This window comes from Mytilus galloprovincialis, chromosome 10, assembly GCF_965363235.1.
Source record: "Mytilus galloprovincialis chromosome 10, xbMytGall1.hap1.1, whole genome shotgun sequence".
NCBI classification, from domain to species: Eukaryota; Metazoa; Mollusca; class Bivalvia; order Mytilida; family Mytilidae; genus Mytilus; species Mytilus galloprovincialis.
This window is the reverse complement of record NC_134847.1, coordinates 15,539,483-15,563,617: the sequence shown is the minus strand read 5'-3', so window position 1 is coordinate 15,563,617 and position 24,135 is coordinate 15,539,483. Positions and strand designations below refer to the sequence as shown.

The 24,135-nt window shown below is 35.8% G+C and overlaps 3 protein-coding genes across 4 annotated transcripts; 2 read left to right on the top strand and 1 right to left on the bottom strand.

Moving 5' to 3' along the window:
• Nucleotides 1-1,825: 1,825 nt before the first annotated feature.
• On the top strand, nt 1,826-7,638 carry LOC143049912 (uncharacterized). The gene is made up of 2 exons (XM_076223680.1): nt 1,826-1,957; nt 6,641-7,638. Exons 1-2 carry the CDS (start codon nt 1,831-1,833, stop codon nt 7,300-7,302), a joined length of 789 nt encoding a protein of 262 aa, XP_076079795.1. The 5' UTR covers nt 1,826-1,830; the 3' UTR covers nt 7,303-7,638.
• Nucleotides 7,639-11,671: 4,033 nt separating this feature from the next.
• Nucleotides 11,672-15,202, bottom strand: LOC143048997 (complement C1q-like protein 2). The gene is made up of 3 exons (XM_076222822.1): nt 15,180-15,202; nt 12,342-12,496; nt 11,672-12,088 (listed from the first exon to the last, which is right to left on the bottom strand). The coding sequence occupies exons 1-3, from the start codon at nt 15,182-15,184 to the stop codon at nt 11,697-11,699; spliced, it is 552 nt and encodes a 183-aa protein (XP_076078937.1). The 5' UTR covers nt 15,185-15,202; the 3' UTR covers nt 11,672-11,696.
• A 2,184-nt stretch (nt 15,203-17,386) lies between these two features.
• Nucleotides 17,387-21,854, top strand: LOC143049911 (uncharacterized). Of its 2 annotated transcripts, none has more exons than XR_012970358.1 (5): nt 17,387-17,493; nt 18,543-18,701; nt 19,136-19,189; nt 19,518-19,589; nt 20,084-21,853. XR_012970358.1 is itself a non-coding variant. In XM_076223679.1 (5 exons), exons 1-5 carry the CDS (start codon nt 17,858-17,860, stop codon nt 21,062-21,064), a joined length of 1,320 nt encoding a protein of 439 aa, XP_076079794.1. In that variant the 5' UTR covers nt 17,794-17,857; the 3' UTR covers nt 21,065-21,854. The 2 variants fall into 2 exon arrangements, 1 of the variants encoding a protein (XP_076079794.1); XM_076223679.1 differs by lacking the exon at nt 17,387-17,493 and adding an exon at nt 17,794-17,911 and having other exon boundaries at nt 20,084-21,854.
• The last annotated feature ends 2,281 nt before the right edge of the window (nt 21,855-24,135 follow it).

Sequence of the window (24,135 nt, the reverse complement as noted above, 5' to 3'; positions counted from 1 at the left end):
AAGTGTACTAAGTTTCAAGTTGATTGGACTTCAGCTTCATCAAAAACTACCTTGACCAATAACTTTAACCTGGACGGACGAACGGAACCACAGACGGACGGACGGACGGACGGACGAACGGAGCCACAGACCAGAAAACATAATGCCCCTCTACTATCGTAGGTGGGGCATAAAAATGACAAAATCTCTCACTATACAAAGCCTTTCTCACCCTTTTACCATACTCAAGGATTTGTATAGTAAATTCTTGCAATACTGAAGTATGCTGTTTGGTATTTACATAGGAAAAGCATTATATCTCCTAGAATTTAAATCAATAAATACGAATTGATGTGCAAAAAATGGCGAACAATTAGTAGCCTAGTACATGGATATATATACGATTTGCACAGTGCCCGCCCCAAATTAGTCGTAGTCATGTCCTAAGTTTTTCAAAATCAACGCTGCTTCAAATATCATGCCGCTTAGTACTTCTCTGAAAATTCAATTCCTCTTAATTTTGCATAGTCTGCTATGAAAGGACCCGAAATGACAATGTAAAACAATTCAAACGAGAAGTCTAATTTTATGTATTGAATCCATATTCTAATTTTGTTCTAGCACATATATTCTTAAGTTAATATGTCTTTCCATTTTGGATGTAACGGTTATATTGTAATGTTATTGAATATATGTCTTTTAGGAAGTCGCCTTATATTTTTGGTTAAACTTTGCAACGATTACCATTGGTGTATCTAATTTAAAAACTGTGTTAGACAAGTTAACCCTGTCAGCCAAGTTAAATTAAAACATAGGAATAAAATGCAAGTGCTGTCTATTAAGAAACGCTATGAATAACGAAAACCTTATGTGAAAAACATGTCTTATCTGACATCGGACTCGGACTTCTTTTAAAATGAGTTTTACTGTGTGTATGCTTCATATGTGTTTCTTTATTCTACATAGGCTAGAGGTATAGGGGGGAGATGGGGGGATCTCACAAAACATGTTTAACCCCGCAGCATATCTTTGAACCTGTCCAAAGTCAGGAACCTCTTGCCTTTGTTGGTCTTGTATATTATTTTTAATTTAATCTCATATACGTTTTGGAGTTTAGTGTGACGCCCATTTGCACTGAACTAGTACAAAATTTTATTTAGGGGCCAGCCGTGATACCACCTCCAGGTGCGGGATTTTCTCGGCGAAGACATTGGTGGACTTCGGATGTTATCTGCTCTTTGGTCGGGTTGTTGCCTCTTTGACATACTCCCCGTTTTCATTCTAAATTTTATAAGAATGTTCTACCTATTAATGTCTATTCACGTGAAAAACAGTCAATGACTTCTTACAGGAGTTATCGACCTTTTATGACGAATTTTCTCACTTGCATATTCGCCTGTTATATTGAAATGTATGGTAAATAGATAAAACTTTTAATAGCAACAATTACCAGCAAGACAAGATCTATTCAATTTCATAGTTCTTTATTTTCCCCATTAAACTCCGTCTAATAATATAAAAGTTTCTTTCCGTTTCCGTTTCCGTTCCGTTTTCCGTTTCCGCCGTTTAGCAACACTTGGATCCAGGGGGGCTTAGGTGGGAAAAAATGACCCCAAAATATTTTTTGAAAAAAATAATTTTATATACAATATATAGCGAAAAATCTCAAGTGATGAATACTTTAATAATATGGCCACACTGTAGATCTAAACTCTAAAACAAACTTGTTTCAAACATTTACTTGGACTCAATTTCTAACTCGAACTCGAACACATTTTTTTTTCAGGGGAGGTTAGCACATTTCCCGCCAACCATCTGTTTCACATCTGCTGCAGATAACATTTTGACACCATGGCTGCATTTTGGTTTATGCATATGATGCATGTAAATAGAAAACAACATTTGTTGAAGATAGAGTATGCCCGATCAAGTAGATCGCAGTGTAAATGGTTATTGGGTTGTGATAAAATAGCTGAAGGTACTTTTTATAGCTTTGAAAGATTATATATAGCAGTTCTCTAAATATCATGTCTTGAGAGACGTTTCGACTTTCGGTCACACAACCAGTTTGACCACAGGCACATGTCGTTTCGGCCAACCCACAGAAACAGTTAGGTCATATTCGATTCTTCTTATAAAAAAATGCAGACCAGGCGTGGATAGTCCCATACAGTCATTTATATATATATAAAAAAGGGGGGGTATTAACCCAGGAGAAAGGGGGTTCAACCACATGTCCCTATTCAAGTGCATAATATTGATTGTCCAAAAAAAAAAAGTGAGATTGCAACCTCCACCTTCTTTCAAGAGCCTATATGATATAAACCTATTGATTAATTGGCCTTTCAAAGTTTCAGTGGCGGATCCCGAACTTTTTATGAGGGTGGCGTGGGCACTCCAGTCATGTTTCAGGGATTCCCTACATAAGCATCAAAATTTTTCCTCCCTGGAACTGCCTATACCTTTGGCTCAACAACTAGAAATCTCAAGAATACCCTCGTCATTTAATAACATGATTAATACCATATTCATTACTTTAAACAGTTACAGTCCTGTAGCCGCCGTCACATAAAATTGGGACCATGTTATTGGTTGAAAATTTTTAAACCAACAACCTCATTAACTGTAACTGTGAGAGTGAAAATAATTCAATGAACACTATATACTGTAAATTAAAGTTGGCCCCTTCACAGTAATTTTAGCCATATAAAATATGGGGTGCATATTTTAATAATCAATGGAGGTGCAAATGGTTGAAAAAAATATGTGAAAACGAATTTTGAAAAAAATCATAACATACAAATTATTTTATTTACTAATCACAGTGCCCATACTAGGGCAGAATAATTACAGTTTAATTTGTATGACTACAAGACATTTGACATAAGACTTAACATGATTTGAATCATTGAGTTTATTAAATCATTGAGCATATCTATACTATTAAACGAGAAGACCTCATTTTGTGAGTCGCTTCTCTTCCTTCCACGATAAATTAATCATCATGCATCTGTGTCAGTGGCGGATGCAGGTATTTTCGAAAGGGGGGGTGCTAGCCCAGGGCAAAGGGGGGGTGCAGGGGGGGCAAACATATGTCCCGATTCAAATGCATTGATCGGCCAAAATAAAGGGGGGGTGCGGACCCCCGGAACCCCCCCTCTGGATCCGCCACTGTGTGTTCTATAGGTAACATGCATAGTCGCATTTGTCATCCATTCTTATGATTATTCAGATTGAGATAGATATATATTTGGAGAAAAACGACAAAAAAGGAGTCCGTATATTGATTCCGATATCCGACTGACTTTTAGTCATATTTAGACTTCCGGTTTGAAACATGCACAAGTACAACCAATCGTATGATAGATAACAAAAATGAAAAATAAATAAGCCAATCAGAGCATTCTCCATATCATGGTGTTAAGATCGCAAGAACCACAACTATTATACCTTCTTAGACAGGACAATTATTTTTCGCGTTTATCTACACGTAAACTACGATTATACGGCTTTAATATATAGACTCTCTGTATTCTGTCTACTGTTTTCTTTGAAATGTTTACTATTTAAAAGGGGTCATACCAGTTGCATATAATTGAAATAAGTGAAACATGTGGAAAAAAGAATGTGTCCGTAGTACACAGATGTCACATAGGCACTATATTTACTGATTTTCAAGTTGATTGGACTTCAACTTCATCAAAGACTACCTCGACCAAAAACTTTAACCTGAAGCGGGACAGACGGATGGACGAACGAACTGTATATGCCCGCGATTTCGCGGGTGTGTTCTAATATACATTTAAAAGGGAAAAGAACTGTATTCAAAACTGGTGAATAAAACTCTGCAATATGGATATATTCCACCTGGAACACAAATTTTTTATACAATAATAGAAATATAATAAAGGCCCGTGAAGTTAAAGGGGGAAAGGTCTAAGGATGCACACCTCTGAGGTGGGATTTAACTTTTATCTTTACCTGATTTTTGGGTTAATATGACTAAAAAATGATCGGTGAAGAAGAAATCATGTGTTGGTGCACTTCTTTTTTGCTGTCTCCGGTTAACTTTTACAACAAGAGGCTGTCACAACGACAGCAAACCGGATTTATTAATATTTATTTGTGTCCTGGCAATATCACAAGAACCATTACTGATGAGTGGTGAAAGTGAAAATCGTCAATATCAAATTTGACCTCCATTTTGTCATCAGTATCAACATATTAAAATTTGAAAAGCTTAGATTGAATGGTTCATGAGTAAATGCAACAACCTGAATGGAAACGCCATTTTACAATCTTTCAAGAACCATAACGCCTGAACGGTAAAAGTCAGAATCGTCATTATTGAACTTGACCTCTATTTTGTCATCAGTAACAACATATAAAAATTTCAAAAGCTTTGGTTGAATGGTTCATGAGAAAATGCACGGACACAACTGGAAACACCATTTTTCAATCTTTCAAGAACCATAACTCCTGAACGGTAAAGGTCAAAATCGTCATTATTTAACTTGACTTCTATTTTGTCATCAGTTACAACATATTAAAATTTGGGAAGCTTTGGTAGAACAGTTCATGCATAAATGCACGGACACAAATGGAAACTCCATTTTTCAATCTTTCAAGAACCATAACTCCTGAACGGTAAAAGTCAAAATCGTCATTATTTAACTTGACCTCCATTTTGTCATCAGTAACAACATATTAAAATTTGGGAAGCTTTGGTAGAACAGTTCATGCGTAAATGCACGGACAGGACTGAAAACTCCATTTTTCAATCTTTCAAGAACCATAACTCCTGAACCGTAAAAGTCAAAATCGCCATTATTGAACTTGACCTTCATTTAGATGTCAGTAACAACATATTAAAATTTTAAAAGCTTTGGCTGAACGGTTCATGAGTTAATGCACGGACAACATTTGATTGCCGCCCGCCCGACCACCCGGCCGCCCGACTGCCCGACTGCCCGACTGCCCGACCGCCCGACCGCCCGGCCGCCCGCCGAGCATCCCCAAATCAATAACCGACATTTTTGTCACAAAAATCCGGTTAAAAATCTTTTTCTGTAGGTTCAGTATTTTTGTGATTTTACTTTTTTCTCTGAATCTGATGGCCCAAATTTAACCAAACTTTGCTACAATTATCACTAGGGTATCTAGTTTATATAGTGTGTCCAGTGACCCCGCCTGCCAACCAACATGGCTAAAAATAGAACACAGGCCTAATGGGTAAAATGCAGTGTTTGGCTTATATCTCTGAAACTATAGCAGTTCTGTCAAAGGGATAAAAATGTTCTGACATTAGGTTAAGATCTGTCCGCCCTGAAATTTTAAGACGAATCCAACAACCAATTGTTGGGTTGCCAGTGATATTGTTGTCTTCTTTCAAAACTACCTCTACCATTTTTTATTGGGAAAAATAGATATTTTTTATTGAAATTGGGAAATTTGTATATTTTATTCTAAACACATTTCCTATTTTTTGCTGACCTTTGCTGTCTTTTTTGCACTGTTGTTTCATGTATATTTTGGTTGTCAGACATTTTCAACCTGAAAGTTACTTTTCCGAGAGTGGAAAGAAACAGAAGCAATAATGATACTTAATGCATTGAAAACCACACGTGTTACAAACACCATGATGATTCTGATCAGAAAACCGGATCTCAAAAGTGCTTTCTAATATCAAAATAATAACATGAATACGATATTTACAAACATTACTACCAATGCCATCACTGTTTGGGGAAAATGTAAAACTTTTTAGGAGGAATTTAAAGACATTTTTTTTAGTAATTGGGAATTTTCTCTAGGGGTAAAAGCCGAATTTCGGCTGTAATTTGTGGCAAACAATATCACTGGTTTGCTGCCCCTGAATTGGTAATTTTAAGGAAATTTTGCAGTTTTTGGTTATCTTGAATATTATTATAGATAGAAATAAACTGTAAACAGCAATAATGTTAGGCAAAGTAAGATCTACAAATAAGTAGGCATAACCAAAATTAGATTTAGATTTATCTGCCCTGAAATTTTCAGACGAATCTAAAATCTGTTGTGGTTGCTCCCCCTGAGTTAGTAATTTTTATTGAAATTTTCATACTTATCTGCCAACTTTTCAAAATGTCCATGGTGGTTTTGCGTGCAAGGTGGCTGTCATAGTCCAAAAAAAAACTTCAAAAGGGCCTTCAAATACATTTTAATGTTGTTTTTTTTTTTGGCTTCTTCATACTATTACAAGCCTAATGCCATTGTAAATTAATTGTTTTGTTTAGAATTGTGGACAAAATTGCTCTTTAAAAATTTCAATTTGGGAGCCTCCATGGGGGAAATCCCCTGCAAATAGTGACAGTTGGCAGGTATGAATTTTGCAATTTTTTTTATTATCTTAGATATCTAATACTTATAGTTATGATTTTAACCTTATTTTACATGATTTCTAAAGCATCAGTAAGTACAGGTGAGCGACACAGGCTCTTGAAAACCTCTACTTTTCAATTATTACCTATTTTCATGATTTTGATCTATAAACTTGGAAAAAATTCTCAGTTTCACATTTATACTTTTTTTCATACTTTCACTTGAAAGATGAAGTGGACCAATCTGAATAAATCAAACTAAAATAACTTTCATTAGTTGATAAAACAAATTTTTCTTTTCATAGGTGACCTTAGAATTGGTGTAGTTCATGATACTTGGCCTTGGACCCAGTGGTTCCATTTTGACTGTTTTTGGGGAGATGACTTTGAAGAATTTTACAAGAATAATAGAGGTAAAGTGATAGGTGTTGATATTGAGGATTTAATGGACGGCTACAGGTCTATAAGAGAGGATGATCAGCAAAAGGCAAATGAATCTCTTGAAGAATGGATTGATATTTGTAAAGCTTTTTACGGCGGGGATGAGGATGAAGATGATGGCAATTCGGTTGCGACAGAAGTTGAAAATCAGGCTGAAACATCAGGAAATAACGAGAATGGGAATAACAAAAACAAAGAAAATGTACCAAACAATCAAAATGGGAATAAAATAACAGGAAATGACAATAATGGGAATGTCATAAACAAACAAAATTTGCCAAACAACCAAAATGGGAATAAAACACCAGGAAATGACAATAATGGGAATGTCAAGAATAAAGAAAATATTCCAAAGGTCCAAAACGGGAATAAAACTTCAGGGAAGGATGAAAAGAAAGTGTTGATCACCAAAAGAGTTGCTGAAACTTCAACTGTAAATCAAGGGTTAAAAAGAGCGATTGATCCTGTACCAAAAGTACCTGAAAAGAAAATTAGGATCCTGAATTCATTTGTTGGATTTCTTTAGATATCTATAGATGTAAGATTTGACCTGATCTAAAAATGTTAAAATTCATTTAGTTAATACTTTTTGTGTGTATTATTGACAATGTTGGTCATGTACTAATTCATTTATTTGACCTGACTGGACATGGTTTTCAACAGCTATATATATGATTATCTTGTGTTTATATTGTCACAATACTTATATATTTAGCTGCAATGAATATATTCGATCACCAGTTAAATCATTGAAAATTGAATTAATACTATATTTTCCAAGTGTAAGGAGACAAGGATTCTAGAGGTTTAACCATGTGACTTTTCATAACTCAGTTATTCCATGATTTTTTTATCTATTAATACTAAAGATTTGTATTGTGATAATTATAATCCTTTCTAATACATATGATACATGTATCGACAATCAGAAAGCTGTGCATATATACCATTGGTAAACATGTTTTGTATTTATATAATGAGAATAATTTTCTATTGAAAAAAAATTTAATCAAAGGAGAATTTTTTAAGTTAACCTTTGATTCTTAATATTTCTTAAAGCATTTTCCTCTACAATTAATTCTTGCAGAAGAAAAGGGGAGATAATTTCTAAATTTTTGTCTAGGTGAAAGAAATCTTTTTAAACTGCGATTTATTTTTTTACAATTCAATGAATGCTAAGAAACTTTTGTAGGTTGATTTTCTTAACACAACATACATGTACCTTGATTTATACACCATATGCACACTCTAACTAGCCAACTTTGTTTCAGTGTTTGTGAAAGCTGAAGTTCCTGACTAACGAAATTCAAGCAGATCCACCAATTTTGAGTATAGTTTTGGTTTCTGATGTCCAACTTAAAGTTTGTGGTGGTTTATTTTTTTTTTTTTTTTTCAGCCTGGCTGGAATAAGTTTCACAAAAATGCTTGGAATTAATTTCTGTTGTCACTTTTTGAAACTCATTGCTGGTATTTAGTATGCAGGTTTCATATTCATATCGGAGATGGAACCATATAATTATTATGCAAATATTCCTCATCTAATTTACATGCATGTATGGAATAAATTGATGGCAAACATTTTCTTCAAATACTCACTGGAACACCAGATTAGTAGTCTTCATGTTCCAAAATTAATGACCAATAAGTTATAGGATATGCATTTAGGTGGTACTTAAGACCTTTACTAGAATTATTTGGGCTCATTTAATTTTCATAATATTTTCATAAAATATTTACCTTGACCCTTAGACAAAAATGTTTAAATTTCTAAAAATTTGAACTACAAACTTTACTGGAAAAAATTCATTGAATATATATCAATTTGACAAACATTAATTTTGATCATTTTTTTGTGACAAGAACAACTGCAAGCCTTAAGTAAATGGCTGACCAGCTTGATCAGTACAATTGGTAGTCATCTTTTCTGGATGAATTTTTCTGTTGTAATCTGATCTACTGTGGAAAGCTTAATATTTCCTTAAACAATAGAGCCTGATTCAAACATTCGGTTGATTTTTACAGAGTTATCTCCCTGTAGTGTTGTATACCTAACTTGGAGTCATTGATTATAACTTCAAAATTAGTTAATTACCAAAGCCTTTGATTTAAAAAGATAAGAAAAGAAATTGATATACATGATATAAGCTGCCAAAAAATATTCAGATAATTTAAACTTTCACATTTCAAAAGAGCAGTATATTGGTTTGTAATTTTTTCATAAACCATGTACAATAGTAATCTGATATTAGTGTGTTTTTGATTGTATCATTGGAATGAATGTTGTTGTTTTATACTACAGAATAGACTGTTGCCACATGTTGTCACTTTCAGAGAGCACATGGCTTTGGAAAGATAATATTTTTAGGTACAATATGTTATCTGTTGCATTTATGAAATATACATTAAGCCCCAGTCCCACTAGACCACGATCGCACCACGCTCACCGCGATCTAAAATAAATTTAGATCGTGGTGAGGTCGCGGTATGAGCGGCATGAAAATGTAAATTTTCGTTGCTTTCACGATCCTGCTACGTTCTCATTACGCTTCTACAACGATCCCACTACGATTATACCACGTTCTCACCGCGCTTATTCTGCGACCTCACTACGCTTGTCAAGATCTTTCTACGCTCATCACGTTCTCACTACGACCATTCCACGAGTTATCCGATTGCAACACGATCTTACCACGCTTCTACTGCGATTATAGCACGTTCTTACCACGATTATACTACGTTTATACCGCGATCTTACTACGTTCTCAGCAATAACGTCAATATCAATACAGTTCCATTCCTTCTATTTCTGATTAATACGTAGATTTCTCGGAAACAATACAGGCATTCCACCAAAATCTACTAGAACACGTGGGCGTGGAGGTAGGGGTTGATGTAGAGCCAGAGGGAGCTCTGATAGTAACGAATCCTTGGGTTAAAGTGATAAAAAATTGCTCAGTGCTCGGAGCACAAAAATCATGCTCGAAACAGGAAATCCAGTATTTTGATTGTTTGATTTTTGAGTACAAAAAACTGACTCGAAAGTTTTATGACTTCAAGGCCTGATCAAGCAGAGATGATCATGTCGGACCGAACAATCCAACCTAAATTACAACCTGTTGCTAGTCCATAAAGCTCAAATGATATTTCAGTGAACGATAGCAGAGATGACACAGATGTGTCAATAGATATAGGAAGATGTGGTATGAGTGCCAATGCGACAACTCTCCATCCAAGAAACAATATATAAAAGTAAACCATTATAGGCCCAGGTACGGGCTTCAACACCGAACAGCAAGCTACAAAGGGCACCAAAAATTACTAATGTAAAATCATTCAAATGGGAAAACCAACAGTATAATCTATATAAAAAAAGAGAATCATGGTTGAGCCATTAGAGAAAACGAAAAAGAAGTTCTAATTACATACAAACAAACAAATCCTTGAGAGATTTAATATATTTTATGTGAAAATGACAATGAGAATGATGGTCGTAGTATGAACGTAGTCAGGTCGTAAGAGGAGCGTGATGAGGACGGCAAGGGCGTGCTAGAATCGTACTATGGGCGCGAACAGCGTGGTATAGTCGTAGTGGGAGCGTAGTTGGGTCGCGGTGAGAACGTGATGGTCGTAGTAAGGTCGTAATAACGTCGCTGTGAGATCGTACCGCAGTTTTTCCGAATAGAATCACGCTGTCGCTACGCTCTCGCTACGATGATACAGCGACCTTTGCGATCTTACTACGATCTTAGTGCGCTCTCACTACTCTTCTATTATGACCTGATTTCGCCACGACCGCACCACGATTGTTTTGAACATGTTCAAAGTTGGCCACGCTCATCACGATCTTGAAGACCTCACCACGACCGTGATACGACCTTACTGCGATCTACACGCTCGTACTACGATCATCAAAATGGTCATTTTTTTTACAGATCGTAGTGCGATCGTGGCCTAGTGGGACTGGGGTATTACATCAGGAATTTAATAAAAAAAAAATGAATTAAAAAGCTTATATATTTATGCAAGGAAATAAGTATTCAGTAACTGTATCAATTTTTCAGTTTCCTAGTTGTAATTTTTTTAGTTGTTTAAGTTTCAATGTAAAAAAGTATTATAAATTATTATGATATGATATATGGGTATTTGTTTGTTTTTTTATACACCTGCTTTAAAAAAGTGGGGTTAAACTGTTTTATCTCTGTCGGTCCCTCCGTTCGTCAAGCCATCCCATGAATAATTTTCGACGCATTTACATGTATATTACAAGGATTTTATTTCAGGGTTTATATGAGACAGGCTCAGCTTTAACATGTGATGGGTTTTCAGATTCATCACTCAACAAATTCCTGTTTACCTTATGCTTTTAGCAGAAGGGGGGGATTGTTATGTGATAAGTAGCTGACAGATTCACTTATTTTTTACACTTTGTTTCAATAAACACTAGATTCAAGTTCCTTAATCCTCATTGAATTATGATCAAAATAAGATGTGGTATGGGCTTTGCTCATTGTTGAAGGCCGTACGGTGACCTATAGTTGTTAATGTCTGTGTCATTTTGGTCTTTTGTGGATAGTTGTCTCATTGGCAATCATACCACATCTTCTTTTTTATTATCTGCTTAAATCAATGTCACTTTGTACTGTCAGGGTCGCATCCAGCCATTTTAAAAGGGGGTTCCTAACAGGACAAAAGGAGATTCCAACTACTTCGTTGTCCACATTCTAATGCATTGATCGTAAAAAAAGGGGGTGGGTGGACCCCCTTCTTGGATCCGCCACTGCACTGACTCTAATGAATTGTTTTCATTTTCAGTAATACCATATCTCCATATTGTTATATTCTGTTTATTTGTTTGTGAAATAAACCATAAATGAAATACAAGTTAGCATGTGTATATCTATTCAACAATGTGTAAAATTGTTAGATTTTGAAACCAGTAAAAGAAGACCATTTACCACCATGCATGGATGTTCCTGTTCCTTCAGTTTTAATATACACTTTATCCTTGGATACCAGTTGCAGTACAAGACTATTCGTAGTTGACATCTGCTCTGGTATGGCGGCAGCTTCTGCATGGTTGCCTACAATTACTTTGCCATTGTGCACAATTTCTGTAACGAAGTTAGTGCCTTTATAAGCTAGTATTGTCCAGGAAAAGTAATATAGACCTTCATATGGGGCTACAAAGTGTCCGTTGGAAGGATCATATCCACTACCAGTATTAGTGACAACTGAATCAAAGACCACTACTCCTTTTACATTTTGTTGTGTTTTGGAACTCTTAGCTAGAAATCCAACCATTTTGTTATTGTCTGAAAAATAAAATATAAAAATTGTTTTGTGAGAATGAAAATTCAAAGTTCAAATGTTTACAACAAAGAGTTTATTTTTAATTTGATAGTATGGTCATTGTGCAATTGACTCTGTACTTAGTGGTAATGGTATATAACTATATAATGGCATTGTGTTTTCATTTTATTTTATTTCCCTGGGAAAAGATGGAGAGAATATGGATGAAGATTTTACATGTGTTGATTGCATTGTGTTAGACATATATTTACTTACTTATGTCCTTTGACCCACAGTCACATCTACCATCAGAACTCTCAACCAACCTTAGTTGATATTGGATACTTTTCCAAAGGTTGGCATTATTAGAACATTGTTTGTGTGCAATGACCATTGCCAAAAGGCCTATCCATGCAATTATTTTGAGTAGACTGAAAACAATTAAAGACAACTTTATTTTACGTTAAAAATTTACGTTTAAAATGAGTCAGCTCTGTATTCATGATATAAACAAGTTTCTAATAAAGTAACCAAATTCGATAACTGCTAGACTTGAGAAAAAAGTTTTATGAACAATCTTAATTTGTTTATAAAAAAGAAGATTTGTTTATAAAAAAGAAGATGTGGTATGATTGCCAATGAGACAACTGTCCACAAGAGACAAAAATGACACAGACATTAACAACTATAGGTCACCGTACGGCCTTCAACAGTGAGCAAAGCCCATACCGCATAGTCAGCTATAAAAGGCCCCGATATGACAATGTAAAACAATTCAAACGAGAAAACTAATGGCCTTATTTATATATAAAATCTGGGAACAGTATATCTAATATATAAATTATGTTCCTGATAAAATGAACGAAAAAAAATGTGTTACACATAAACAAACGACAACCACTGAATTACAGGCTCCTGACTTGGGACAGGCACATACATAAATAATGTGGCGGGGTTAAACATGTTAGCGGATCCCAACTATTAATATATATGTTTATGTTTACATTGCTTATATGGTCATAGAAGGTCAACTCGATAGTTAATTAGATGGCGTCTTGGTAAAAATTCACACGAAACGAAGCTACATCTTTTTGAGGATATGTCCTGTAAATTGTTTATTTTTTACTTTTGATAGTTTGGAAAAATGTTTTACTTTGTTATAAATAAAATATGAATTTGAGTCAAATCGGGGAACATGAATTTGGCAGCTAGTGCCCCTTTAAGCCTTAAAAATATTTCATCTGCAATATAGTATTTTTAGCAAATTTGCCTGTTTCAATTTGGTTGGTCAAATAAGAAAATGAAACAGTTTACCCTTCAATATGAGGACGTAGAAATAAGTCTAACTCAAATCGAGTTATATCGAAATAACTTTAACTCAAACCTACACTCTCAGGGTTAAAAATGATACAGTCATGACATTATAATTATATTTATAAAGTACATTATAATTTATAATAATTTAAGGACAAGGAAAATTACAAGCGTTAGCCTTTCAAAAAGGGCTATTCGACTCTTAGCTGATGAAAATGGAAAGTGCTCTCACTTTGTAGATTAATTCATTTACTAGAATATATAGCCACGTGCATCAATCAACAAATTTTACCACACACGTGAGGTCACACGTTATGAAGTAGTATGTTGTTGTTTACTTTAGAAGATTCGACTATAATTTTATAGATAAAAGTTACCTGTGTAAAATCTAATTGCTAAAATAGAGAGGACAAATCCGATACTCTACGGGATTGAAGGACATTTACTAGGTTTGGATTGTCCTAACCAATCAATAAACTTTGATTATTCACGTCTCGTAATATCTTCCAATCAGGTAGCAAGAAAAATTCACGCACTAACTGTCCATCGTTCAATTCTTAATCTTGACTCCAAGGAGTCGATAATAATTGCTAAAATAGAGAGGACAAATCCGATACTCTACAGGATTGAAGGACATTTACTAGGTTTGGATTGTCCTAACCAATCAATAAACTTTGATTATTCACGTCTCGTAATATCTTCCAATCAGGTAGCAAGAAAAATTCACGCACTCACTGTCCATCGTTCAACTCCTAGGAATCGATAATAATTACTGCCAAACTCTCTATCTAACAATCGCATGAAATAATTTAAAGGAATATGAAGTATTCATAATTAACATGAATAAAGGGAAACGTTGAAACAACGTACATTTCTATGATGTGGTGTTCGCACCTGCTCTATCTCAAAAAGATTTTTACAGTGTAGTGTAGTACTAATGGGACAAATAATATAAAAATTATAGATACTTTTACCAGTTCTAACTCAAAATATTGACAGTTTTGTGTTAAGGGGGTCTAAAATTCAGTTTGACAGCTTCAGCCTGACCACAGGCACTTGTGTCAGAATTTGTTTTCCTATATACCTTAATATAACACAAAGGTATATAGGATTTTTTTTCTGAGACATTCAGACGTACTAATTTTTGACCTTTTTTAACTGGACCAAATCACCATACGGTTTAACAAAAATTCAGCACCCAAATTTTGTTAACATGTAATTTCATCCCCTAACTTAAATATCTAGAAATAAATTTGGAAAGTGTAACCAAAAAAAATGCAAGTTATACGCCGTTAACACTAAGGACTATATTTGACTATATAACCAAAGGACGATAACTGTGTCCTTGGACCTATTGTTTCAGGTAAGGGTGAAGGTTGATACCTATTAAAACATTTGAATCCGCTGCATTTGTTTGCGTCTGTCCTAATTCAGGAACATGATGTTTAGTGGCTGTCGTGTGTCGATGTGGTTCATAAGTGTTTCTCGTTTCTCGTTTTTTTTTATACATTAGACCGTTGGTTTTCCAGTTTTAATGGTTTTACATTAGTCATTTTTGGGGCCCTTTATAGCTTGCTGTTATGTGTGAGACAAGGCTCCGTGTTGAAGGTCGTACATTGACCTATCATGGTTTACTTTTTCAAATTGTGACTTGGATGGAGAGTTGTCTCCTTGGCACTCATACCACATCTTCTTATATCTATTGGTCTCCTGGGCACTTATACCACATCTTATATCTATTGCTGACTACTACCATTAATTGTTTAATTATTTTATAAATTTCCAAAATTTTATTCTTACCTCATAGTTTCTTTGAGTGTCAGTTCAGGTTTTAAAATTGTGTTGTTCATTCTTACATTTTCTGGTAATTTTATATGGTGCCATGTAATATGAAACCTCTGCAGAGACAGGCAAGTTTCCCATTATTGATATTCGATACTTCTATCTAACCTTTGTGTGCCCTTCTTTGGATTTTCATAGTTTTGTTGTTTGTAAAAAAAACCTGTGTGTTTTAAAGTACACACTAAAATAGTTTTTATAAATAGCACGGGAAAGATAAAATTCATGCAACTCATCATGCTGAAGATTTTTAAAAGCATAATTTTTAAGATAAATGTGTCTATGGCTAATATATATAAAAAAAAAAGAAGATGTGGTATGAGTGCAAGTCACAATGAATTATTCAAAAGAGAAAAGATTACAGTTATATCAACTGTTGACTATTTATATAGAGATCTTTAGTAACTTCTACTCAATGCTGTAGACCCCTGCAGTAGCGGAGGGAGCATCAAATGTTACCCTTGTATGTCCCATTGTTGGTTTCTGTTCTCTAACTTAAGTTTGACTCAACCAAATGTTATGAAACTTAATCACAATGCTTATTACCACAAAACACATATCAAATTTGAATTTTGGAGGCATCACTATAACCGTTCAAGAACTGTGTTTTTTTAAATGAAAAAAACTACTTCTTCTCAAAGCTGTAGGCCGCTGCAGTAGCGGAGGGATCATTAAGTATTACCCTTGTCCGTCTGTACATACGTCTGTCCTTCCGTCTGTATGTCCCATGGTTGGTTTCTATTCTCTAACTTTAGTGTGCCTCAACCAAATGGTTTGACACTTATACACAATGCTAATTACCACATAATACAGATCAAGTATGAAATTGGGTGGTGTCACTTCTACTGTTCTTGAATTATGCCCCTTTATAATCATTAATATTTTATAATTTTTCATTTCCATTCTCTAACTTTAGTTTGAACCTCATACACAATGCTTATAACCAAAAAGTACAGATCAAGTTTGAATTTTGGTGGTGGTTTACAAATAGAAAATTGCTGAAATTTTCGTTTCTGTTCACTAACTTAAGTTAGCCTCAACTAAATGAGACTCATACACACTACCTATTACCAGACTGCCAAAACTCAGATCAAGTACAAATTAGGGTAGAGTCACTTTTATCGTTCTTCAGTTATAAATGTCCCTTTATAATTTTATTTGATATGCAAGCGGGAGCATCATCTGTGTCCCATGGACACATTGACCATTTATGTTGTGAGCGATGAAAAGAAGCTAGCATTTTCTTTTACATGTACTTCACGTTCGTCTGCATAGATGATACTCTCTTAAAAAAATGTGTATTGCCTCGAAAAAAGTGTTGAAAGTTTAACATTAAATAATTTTTTTATACAGATTAGACCGTTGGTTTTTCCCGTTTGAATGGATTTTAATTTACACTTGTAATTTTTGGGGCCCTTTATAGCTTGATGTTCGGTGTGAGCCAAAGCTCCGTGTGGAAGGCCGTACCTTGACGTATTTATATATAATGGTTTACTTTTATAATGTGTTATTTGAATGGAGAGTTGTTTCATTGGGACTCATACCACACTCATACCACACCTGCCTATATCTATTAACCAGAATTTAAAACTTTGTAAAGTGATTTATCCAACCTTTCCAATTTGTACCGAGTATTAGGTTAATAATCCAATCTCCAAGGCAACAGTTCTACAGTCCACATGACTTATCACAAGTCTCCTTGCCATTCCAAATTTACATTAAACTTTGCGGGAAAGTATGTTAAAGCAAGTAGAAGGAATAAAATCACATCTGTGACGTACACCCTGAATCTCAACGTTAAATTCTTATAAATAAATTTGGTGTATTTACTGTCTTCTGATTGGTTAAAAGTATTAGTTTTATTTTCAATGTTGTCAATTTTTATGGCGACACGCCCATTCTGACGTTGTGTATTCATACGCCAACATGTGTGTACGTTGTTTTGGTTAATATAAATAATATAAAAAGTTCTTTGAGCCTTATTTTTGATAGAAATTTATTTATAATGAATGGCAATAATTTATTTTGAATTTATTGACGCATAAAATTAATTTTTGACTCTTCACATTTTACATAATCCGCTTCGCGGATTATTCAATGTGAAGAGTCAAAAATTAATTTTATGGTTCAATAAATTCAAAATAAATAATAGCCATTCATTAAATCGTGATCCATGATCGTTCACGGACAAAGTCAATATGGACAAGAGGATTTTTACTAACAGAATGATCAGGATTTGCTCCTGCTCGACTAGACTACGGACAAACTACATAAGGTAATGTGAATTTTATTTATTTGATATTATTTTGCTATTGTTTTTTTTATATATCTGACAAGAAACTGTACTGTATATAACTTATAACTGCTGTCAATTTTATTCTACCAACACTTCTTATAAATATATAATGCATATCAAAAAGCCTGGTACACAAAATAAATATACATAGGAACTAGGTGGAAAAATAACAATAATAAAAAAAATAACCGTACTCCCGTTCGTACGTTGGTACCTTTGAAATAACGTCAAATACCGGGAACGTCACAACTATTGTCCCCCGTATCTACATAGTTACGCCAAAAGATCGTGCATAAAGTCGCTCCAAATTCTCACTTCTAAATATTCCTTCTAAACCTTGAAAATGTTGCAAAAGCTTGCAGATTTCTGGACTTATAAAGATTGGGAAGTTTTACAAGTAAGTATATAGCTTGAAATTAGAAAAAAAAATCGTTTTATTCACAAATTACTTATATTTTATGTAGACCTGTTTGAGTGATATCTGCCTCGCCCACCTTCCCATTAAAGCTTTAACATATACATTGTAGCACCTAGCTAATTTTATCGTTGTAATAGCTGGTTACCCAAATAAAATATGGTTTCCTTATATGAATAAACCAAAACATTTGTGTTACGTTTCCCAAAGAAGCACGATGAATGGCCGCTGAACGTCCAGTGGCAAATTAAATGCATGTTTTAATCTTATATGAATAATAAGTCTGCAGTGTACTTACTAAATCGATACGTTAAGCCGGAATTTCAACGTGACACCACAAAAAGTAACAGTCAACAGGAAGACATGTCATCTTGTTCGGGACACATTATTCTAACTTTAAACCGAGAAGTCTTTGCTTTTAGTCCTAAATGCGTCGTGTTTGGTGGACAATATTAAAGTCTTTAATTGCCCCAAATGGATTCGAACCCACCACCTTAACAATCTAGTTGGACATGCTACATTTGCACAATAAAGCTACGCATGACATTATTATGTATCAATAACAATTACATGTATTATATTTATATATCGCATATTTCTGCCTTTTTTTCAGACAAAGGAAAAGAGACCAAGTTTTGGTCCATTAGTCCAAGATTCCTCTTCTGATAAACAAACACCGGTAGAATGGCTGAAAAGGACTACAAAACATCAAGATTCAGTTAGATTCGCCGGTGGGTCGGGAGAGCCTGTGAATAAAATCCACAAAGTTTTGGTAAGGATCTTTGTTTTAAAATCAATAACTTGGATAGTACATCGCATATGTATTTTAGGGTGTACAAATATCTCTGCCCCAACTTGATAAGATTCGAAGCAAGTTAATGTCACTTTTATTGCTGTTTTTTTTACCCTAAAGTCAAAATGAGGCTTTCATCAAGGAGTACATCTCCAAATGTGTTACCTTGATTGCCAATACGACAAACTATCCATCATAGACCAGAGACGAAGACTTGAAACATCTATATATGGTCACAAAAAGGCTTTAAAACAATAGACAAAAGTGCTATTGCAACAGAGGTCTCAGGAGTAGCTAAAACCTTAATTTTTCAAGATTTAACTATGATCGCTTCGAAACATTAAACTCAGATTGACATTAAAGCTGTCATTTCATTAACCTTTTTAATAGAATGATATATTTTATCTTTGCAGAATGCTGATTTCAAGAAACTTCCCAATACTTCTTATGTTCAACAATCAAACGAGGTAAGTAAAACTTAGTCTTTTATATATGGAAATAAAATTGTGAAGAACCAGTATTAAAACTTTTAACCATGTGTTTCCCCTTTTTATATCATGACCACCTAAATGTGACAACTCGTGATCTACAGTAACCCCGGTACTTTTGGCCAACAATTTGTGTTCCTGATTTTTGACAATTTTTTCCCATTTTTTAATGTTGTGGTCCACGACTTCTTTGTGACAATTTTTTACATGTATAAAAACGAATATTTAGTTTGTGTCATCGATTTAAATATCAGTCTACAAAATCCATCTTCTTACTTTTATAAATAGCATTTTTGTTTTGTTTCAGACTAGTGACAATGTTGCACCAGGATTCTTTAATATACAAAATTGGAGAAAAACTTTTGAAAGTAAAATGCAGGTATTTAGACACAAATGTTATTTTCTTTAAATTAAAAATTAGATTTAAAGTAAACTGCATAAATATAAAAGAGAAGATGTGGTATGATTGCCAATGAGACAACTCTCCACAAGAGACCAAATGACACAGAAGTTAACAAATATAGGTCACTGTACGGCCTTCAAAAATGAGCAAAGTCCGTTCTAATTTATAATTTTGAGCCTCGAATTTTGTTTTTTCTTGGCTGCTTTGATGATCTGGAATTGGAGTACCTCCATTTCTTTATTCTCTAATTTTATATTATTTGCTCTACTCTTGATGTATTTTGCTCATTAGTCTCTATCCTTTATAATTTAAAAGGTACCATCTATACATGAAAAAAAGCCCCAATAACTTGAAAAAAGTCGAACAACAGTTCAGAAAATAATATCAGACAAGACGACCCCCAAACGAAAAGCGGTTGAAGTCAGGTTCTCCGGAATTGATCCAATAATAAGTGACATCTTTGCTTTCAGATACCAATGTATACTGGCTGCTGCACTTCATACACCGACTATTCAGACCATGTTGCTTCTCACTGCAAATATGTCTCCATGGAGGACGACCAATCAAATCTACAGGATCTTTACTGGAATGAAGAATCATATTACCGCTCTGCACAGGAAATCAGAGAACATAACCGGAAGTCCGATATATCGAAGCTAAATCTCGCTTCCGGTATAGATAGCGATATAGCAGATATTGCTGCTCAGCTGATGCAAGGAGATTCTGTTCTTGATGTCGTAGACAAAATGGCTGCCAAAGATGACTGGAAAAGCAAAATAAGTTTCGCTAAAACTGATTTCCAAAGTCAGCCTGCCAGAACAAGAACCTTGAAATTAAACGACTGCTCTGAGGTTGTCGTCAACCTAATCGAGAAGACCCATCCGATGTTTCATAAGAAACCGATTTCCAACACCAAGACGCCATGTCATACACCATTTTTACCAGTTCATCGACAAAACGCATTTAATCAGATTCCGATTTCTACCAACTCGCTACTTCAAAGGTCAAATGTCAAACTTAACTTCTTGTCAACAAAACAGAAAGCAGATCCATCCACTCCACTTGTTCGATCGAAATCAGACTGTGAGGTGAATTTCAGCAACATCTGGGACAGTATGCATCAGCGTTTTGTCGTTTGCTCTGCCTATGAAAATAGAAGATTAACAAGGGAAGTAACAGTATTTACCTCCACGTCATTGGCATCTGGACCATCAGCGGTAGTAACTGAAAACCGCAAAAGAAAGGCTTCAACAACATGCACTAACCAACCAGCTGCAAAACGTCAGAATGGCGGTAATAAAAAATCTCAAGCGGCATCTCGACTGAAGCAGGCTGCATCATCATCGTGTAATGACCTTTTTGCTACGCCACTGTTTATTCCATCAAAGCGTGACCAGACCGCTTATTTTTCGTCTACAAAGAAATCGTCAGCTACATACAGACATCAATAAGGACAAATGTGACAATTTTAAGCTCAACTGTGATAACTTAGTATGACAATACGGGTAGTTTTATATGATCTCATTTGTATTTTTTTACTTTTTATTTTAATATTATCATGAATATTTAATAAGGCTCTATGATAGATCCAAAATGATTTTTAGATAAAGGTAAGTATATAAAAGTTTTATTCATTGATCATGATGCAAATTCATTTTAAAGCCTTTTTTTAAATTTTAATTTGCCTGCAAATTTGATACATTATATATTATTTTTGTATATATGCATGAGTGTACGCTTGTGTGGTTGTTTGAATGGATGCATGGTTTGTGTGTGTGTATGATGTCTGCGTGTGTTTGTTTTGTGTGTGTGTATGGTTGCATGATTGCTGTGAATGAAGTTGTATACATTTGATTTTTATTTGTGTTTGAATGTAAACACTTGAATAATTTATGAATGATTTGTAAAACTGCATCTTGTTTGTATGATTTTTTTGTTTGACATTGAGGGTCGGGATGGGGTCCTCATTTCGGATTTCTTGTATTTGTTTAAGCTATTCTCTTTATTCTTAATTGTTTTTTGCCATTTATTCTCTATTCTTTATGTTTCAGCACACCATTCTGTATTCTTAATTCTTTTTTGCCTTTTACGTCTTTTCTTTATATGTTTTGCCCTTTGTTCTACATTTTTTTGTCTTAATCTATTCTTTGAACCCCACCAGACCCTCGTGTAAGCATTGTGTTGATTGTATGTTGTATAAATGTGATTGTATCAAAATATTTTTTGATTTTTTTTTGTTGTTGTTGACATTTTTCCTTATGCCAATAATTTTATATAGAAATAAGAAGATGTGATATGATTCGTAAAGAGACAATTATCCCCAAGAGCCTGTCACCTTGAAGTAACAGAAGCTTGCCAGCCTGTCACCTTGAAGTAATAGAATTCTGGCAGCCTGTCACGTCGCAGTAACAGAAGTCTGACAGCCTGTCACCTTGATGTAACAGAAGTCTGTCAGCCTGTCACCTTGAAGTAACAGAAGTCTACCAGCCTGTCACCTAGAAGTAACAGAAGTCTGCCAGCCTGTCACTTTGAAGTAACAAAAGTCTGGCAGCCTGTCATGTCGCAGTAACAGAAGTCTGTCAGCCTGTCACCTTGAAGTAACAGAAGTCTGCCAGCCTGTCACCTAGAATTAACAGAAGTCTGGCAGCCTGTCACGTCGCAGTAACAGAAGTCTGACAGCCTGTCACCTTGATGTAACAGAAGTCTGTCAGCCTGTCACCTTGAAGTAACAGAAGTCTGCCAGCCTGTCACCTAGAAGTAACAGAAGTCTGCAAGCCTGTCACCTAGAAGTAACAGAAGTCTACCAGCCTGTCACCTCGATGTAACAGAAGCCTGTCAGCCTGTCACCTTGAGGTAACAAAAGTCTGCCAGCCTGTCACGTCGAAGTAACAGAAGTCTGGCAGCCTGTCACCTTGATGTAACAGAAGTCTGCCAGCCTGTCACCTTGATGTAAGAGAATTCTGGCAGCCTGTCACGTCGAAGTAACAGAAGTCTGTCAGCCTGTCACCTTCATGTGACAGAAGTCTGCCAGCCTGTCACCTTGAAGTAACAGAAGTCTGCCAGCCTGTCACGTCGAAGTAACAGAAGTCTGGCAGCCTGTCACTTTGATGTAACAGAAGTCTGTCAGCCTGTCACCTTGAAGTAACAGAAGCTTGCCAGCCTGTCACCTTGAAGTAATAGAATTCTGGCAGCCTGTCACGTCGCAGTAACAGAAGTCTGACAGCCTGTCACCTTGATGTAACAGAAGTCTGTCAGCCTGTCACCTTGAAGTAACAGAAGTCTACCAGCCTGTCACCTAGAAGTAACAGAAGTCTGCCAGCCTGTCACTTTGAAGTAACAAAAGTCTGGCAGCCTGTCATGTCGCAGTAACAGAAGTCTGTCAGCCTGTCACCTTGAAGTAACAGAAGTCTGTCAGCCTGTCACCTAGAATTAACAGAAGTCTGGCAGCCTGTCACCTTGAGGTTACAGAAGTCTGCCAGCCTGTCACGTCGAAGTAATAGAAGTCTTGCAGCCTTTCACCTAGAAGTAACAGAAGTCTGCCAGCCTGTCACCTTGAAGTAACAGAAGTCTGGCAGCCTGTCACCTTGAGGTTACAGAAGTCTGCCAGCCTGTCACGTCGAAGTTACAGAAAGCTGGCAGCCTGTCACCTAGAAGTAACAGAAGTCTGCCAGCCTGTCACCAAGAAGTAACAAAAGTCTGACAGCCTGTCATTTTGAGGTAACAGAAGTCTGCCAGCTTGTCACGTCAGGTAACAGAAGTCTGTCAGCATGTCACCTTGAAGTAACAGAAGTCTGCAAGTCTGTCACATAGAAGTAACAGAAGTCTGGCAGCCTGTCACGTTGAGGTTACAGAAGTCTGCCAGCCTGTCACGTCGAAGTAACAGAAGTCTGGCAGCCTATCACCTAGAAGTAACAGAAGTCTGCCAACCTGTCACCTAGAAGTAACAGAAGTCTGGCAGCCTGTCACGTTGAGGTTACAGAAGTCTGCCAGCCTGTCACGTCGAAGTAACAGAAGTCTGGCAGTCTATCACCTAGAAGTAACAGAAGTCTGCCAACCTGTCACCTAGAAGTAACAGAAGTCTGGCAGCCTGTCACCTTGAGGTTACAGAAGTCTGCCAGCCTGTCACGTCGAAGTAACAGAAGGCTGGCAGCCTGTCATCTAGAAGTAACAGAAGTCTGCCAGCCTGTCACCTTGAAGTAACAGAAGTCTGCCAGCCTGTCACCTAGAATTAACAAAAGTCTGTCAGCCTGTCACCTTGAAGTAACAGAAGTCTGGCAGCCTGTCACCTTGAAGTAACAGAAGTCTGTCAGCCTGTCACCTTGAAGAAACAGAAGTCTGCCAGCCTGTCACCTTGAAGTAACAGAAGTCTGCCAGCCTGTCACCTAGAAGTAACAGCAGTCTGGCAGCCTGTCACGTTGAGGTTACAGAAGTCTGCCAGCCTGTCACGTCGAAGTAACAGAAGTCTGGCAGCCTGTCACCTAGAAGTAACAAAAGTCTGCCAGCCTGTCACCTAGCAGTAACA

Excerpts from the sequence above, each read along its gene's own strand:
- LOC143049912 (XM_076223680.1), top strand. The coding sequence starts at position 1,831 with ATGGCTGCATTTTGGTTTATGCATATGATGCATGTAAATAGAAAACAA. Across the intron at positions 1,958-6,640 it reads TTGTGATAAAATAGCTGAAG|GTGACCTTAGAATTGGTGTA; the intron begins GTACTTTTTATA and ends TTCTTTTCATAG.
- LOC143048997 (XM_076222822.1), bottom strand. Across the intron at positions 12,089-12,341 it reads CTGTGGGTCAAAGGACATAA|ACAATAACAAAATGGTTGGA; the intron begins GTAAGTAAATAT and ends TTTATTTTTCAG.
- LOC143049911 (XM_076223679.1), top strand. The coding sequence starts at position 17,858 with ATGTTGCAAAAGCTTGCAGATTTCTGGACTTATAAAGATTGGGAAGTT. Across the intron at positions 18,702-19,135 it reads ATAAAATCCACAAAGTTTTG|AATGCTGATTTCAAGAAACT; the intron begins GTAAGGATCTTT and ends TTATCTTTGCAG. Across the intron at positions 19,190-19,517 it reads ATGTTCAACAATCAAACGAG|ACTAGTGACAATGTTGCACC; the intron begins GTAAGTAAAACT and ends GTTTTGTTTCAG.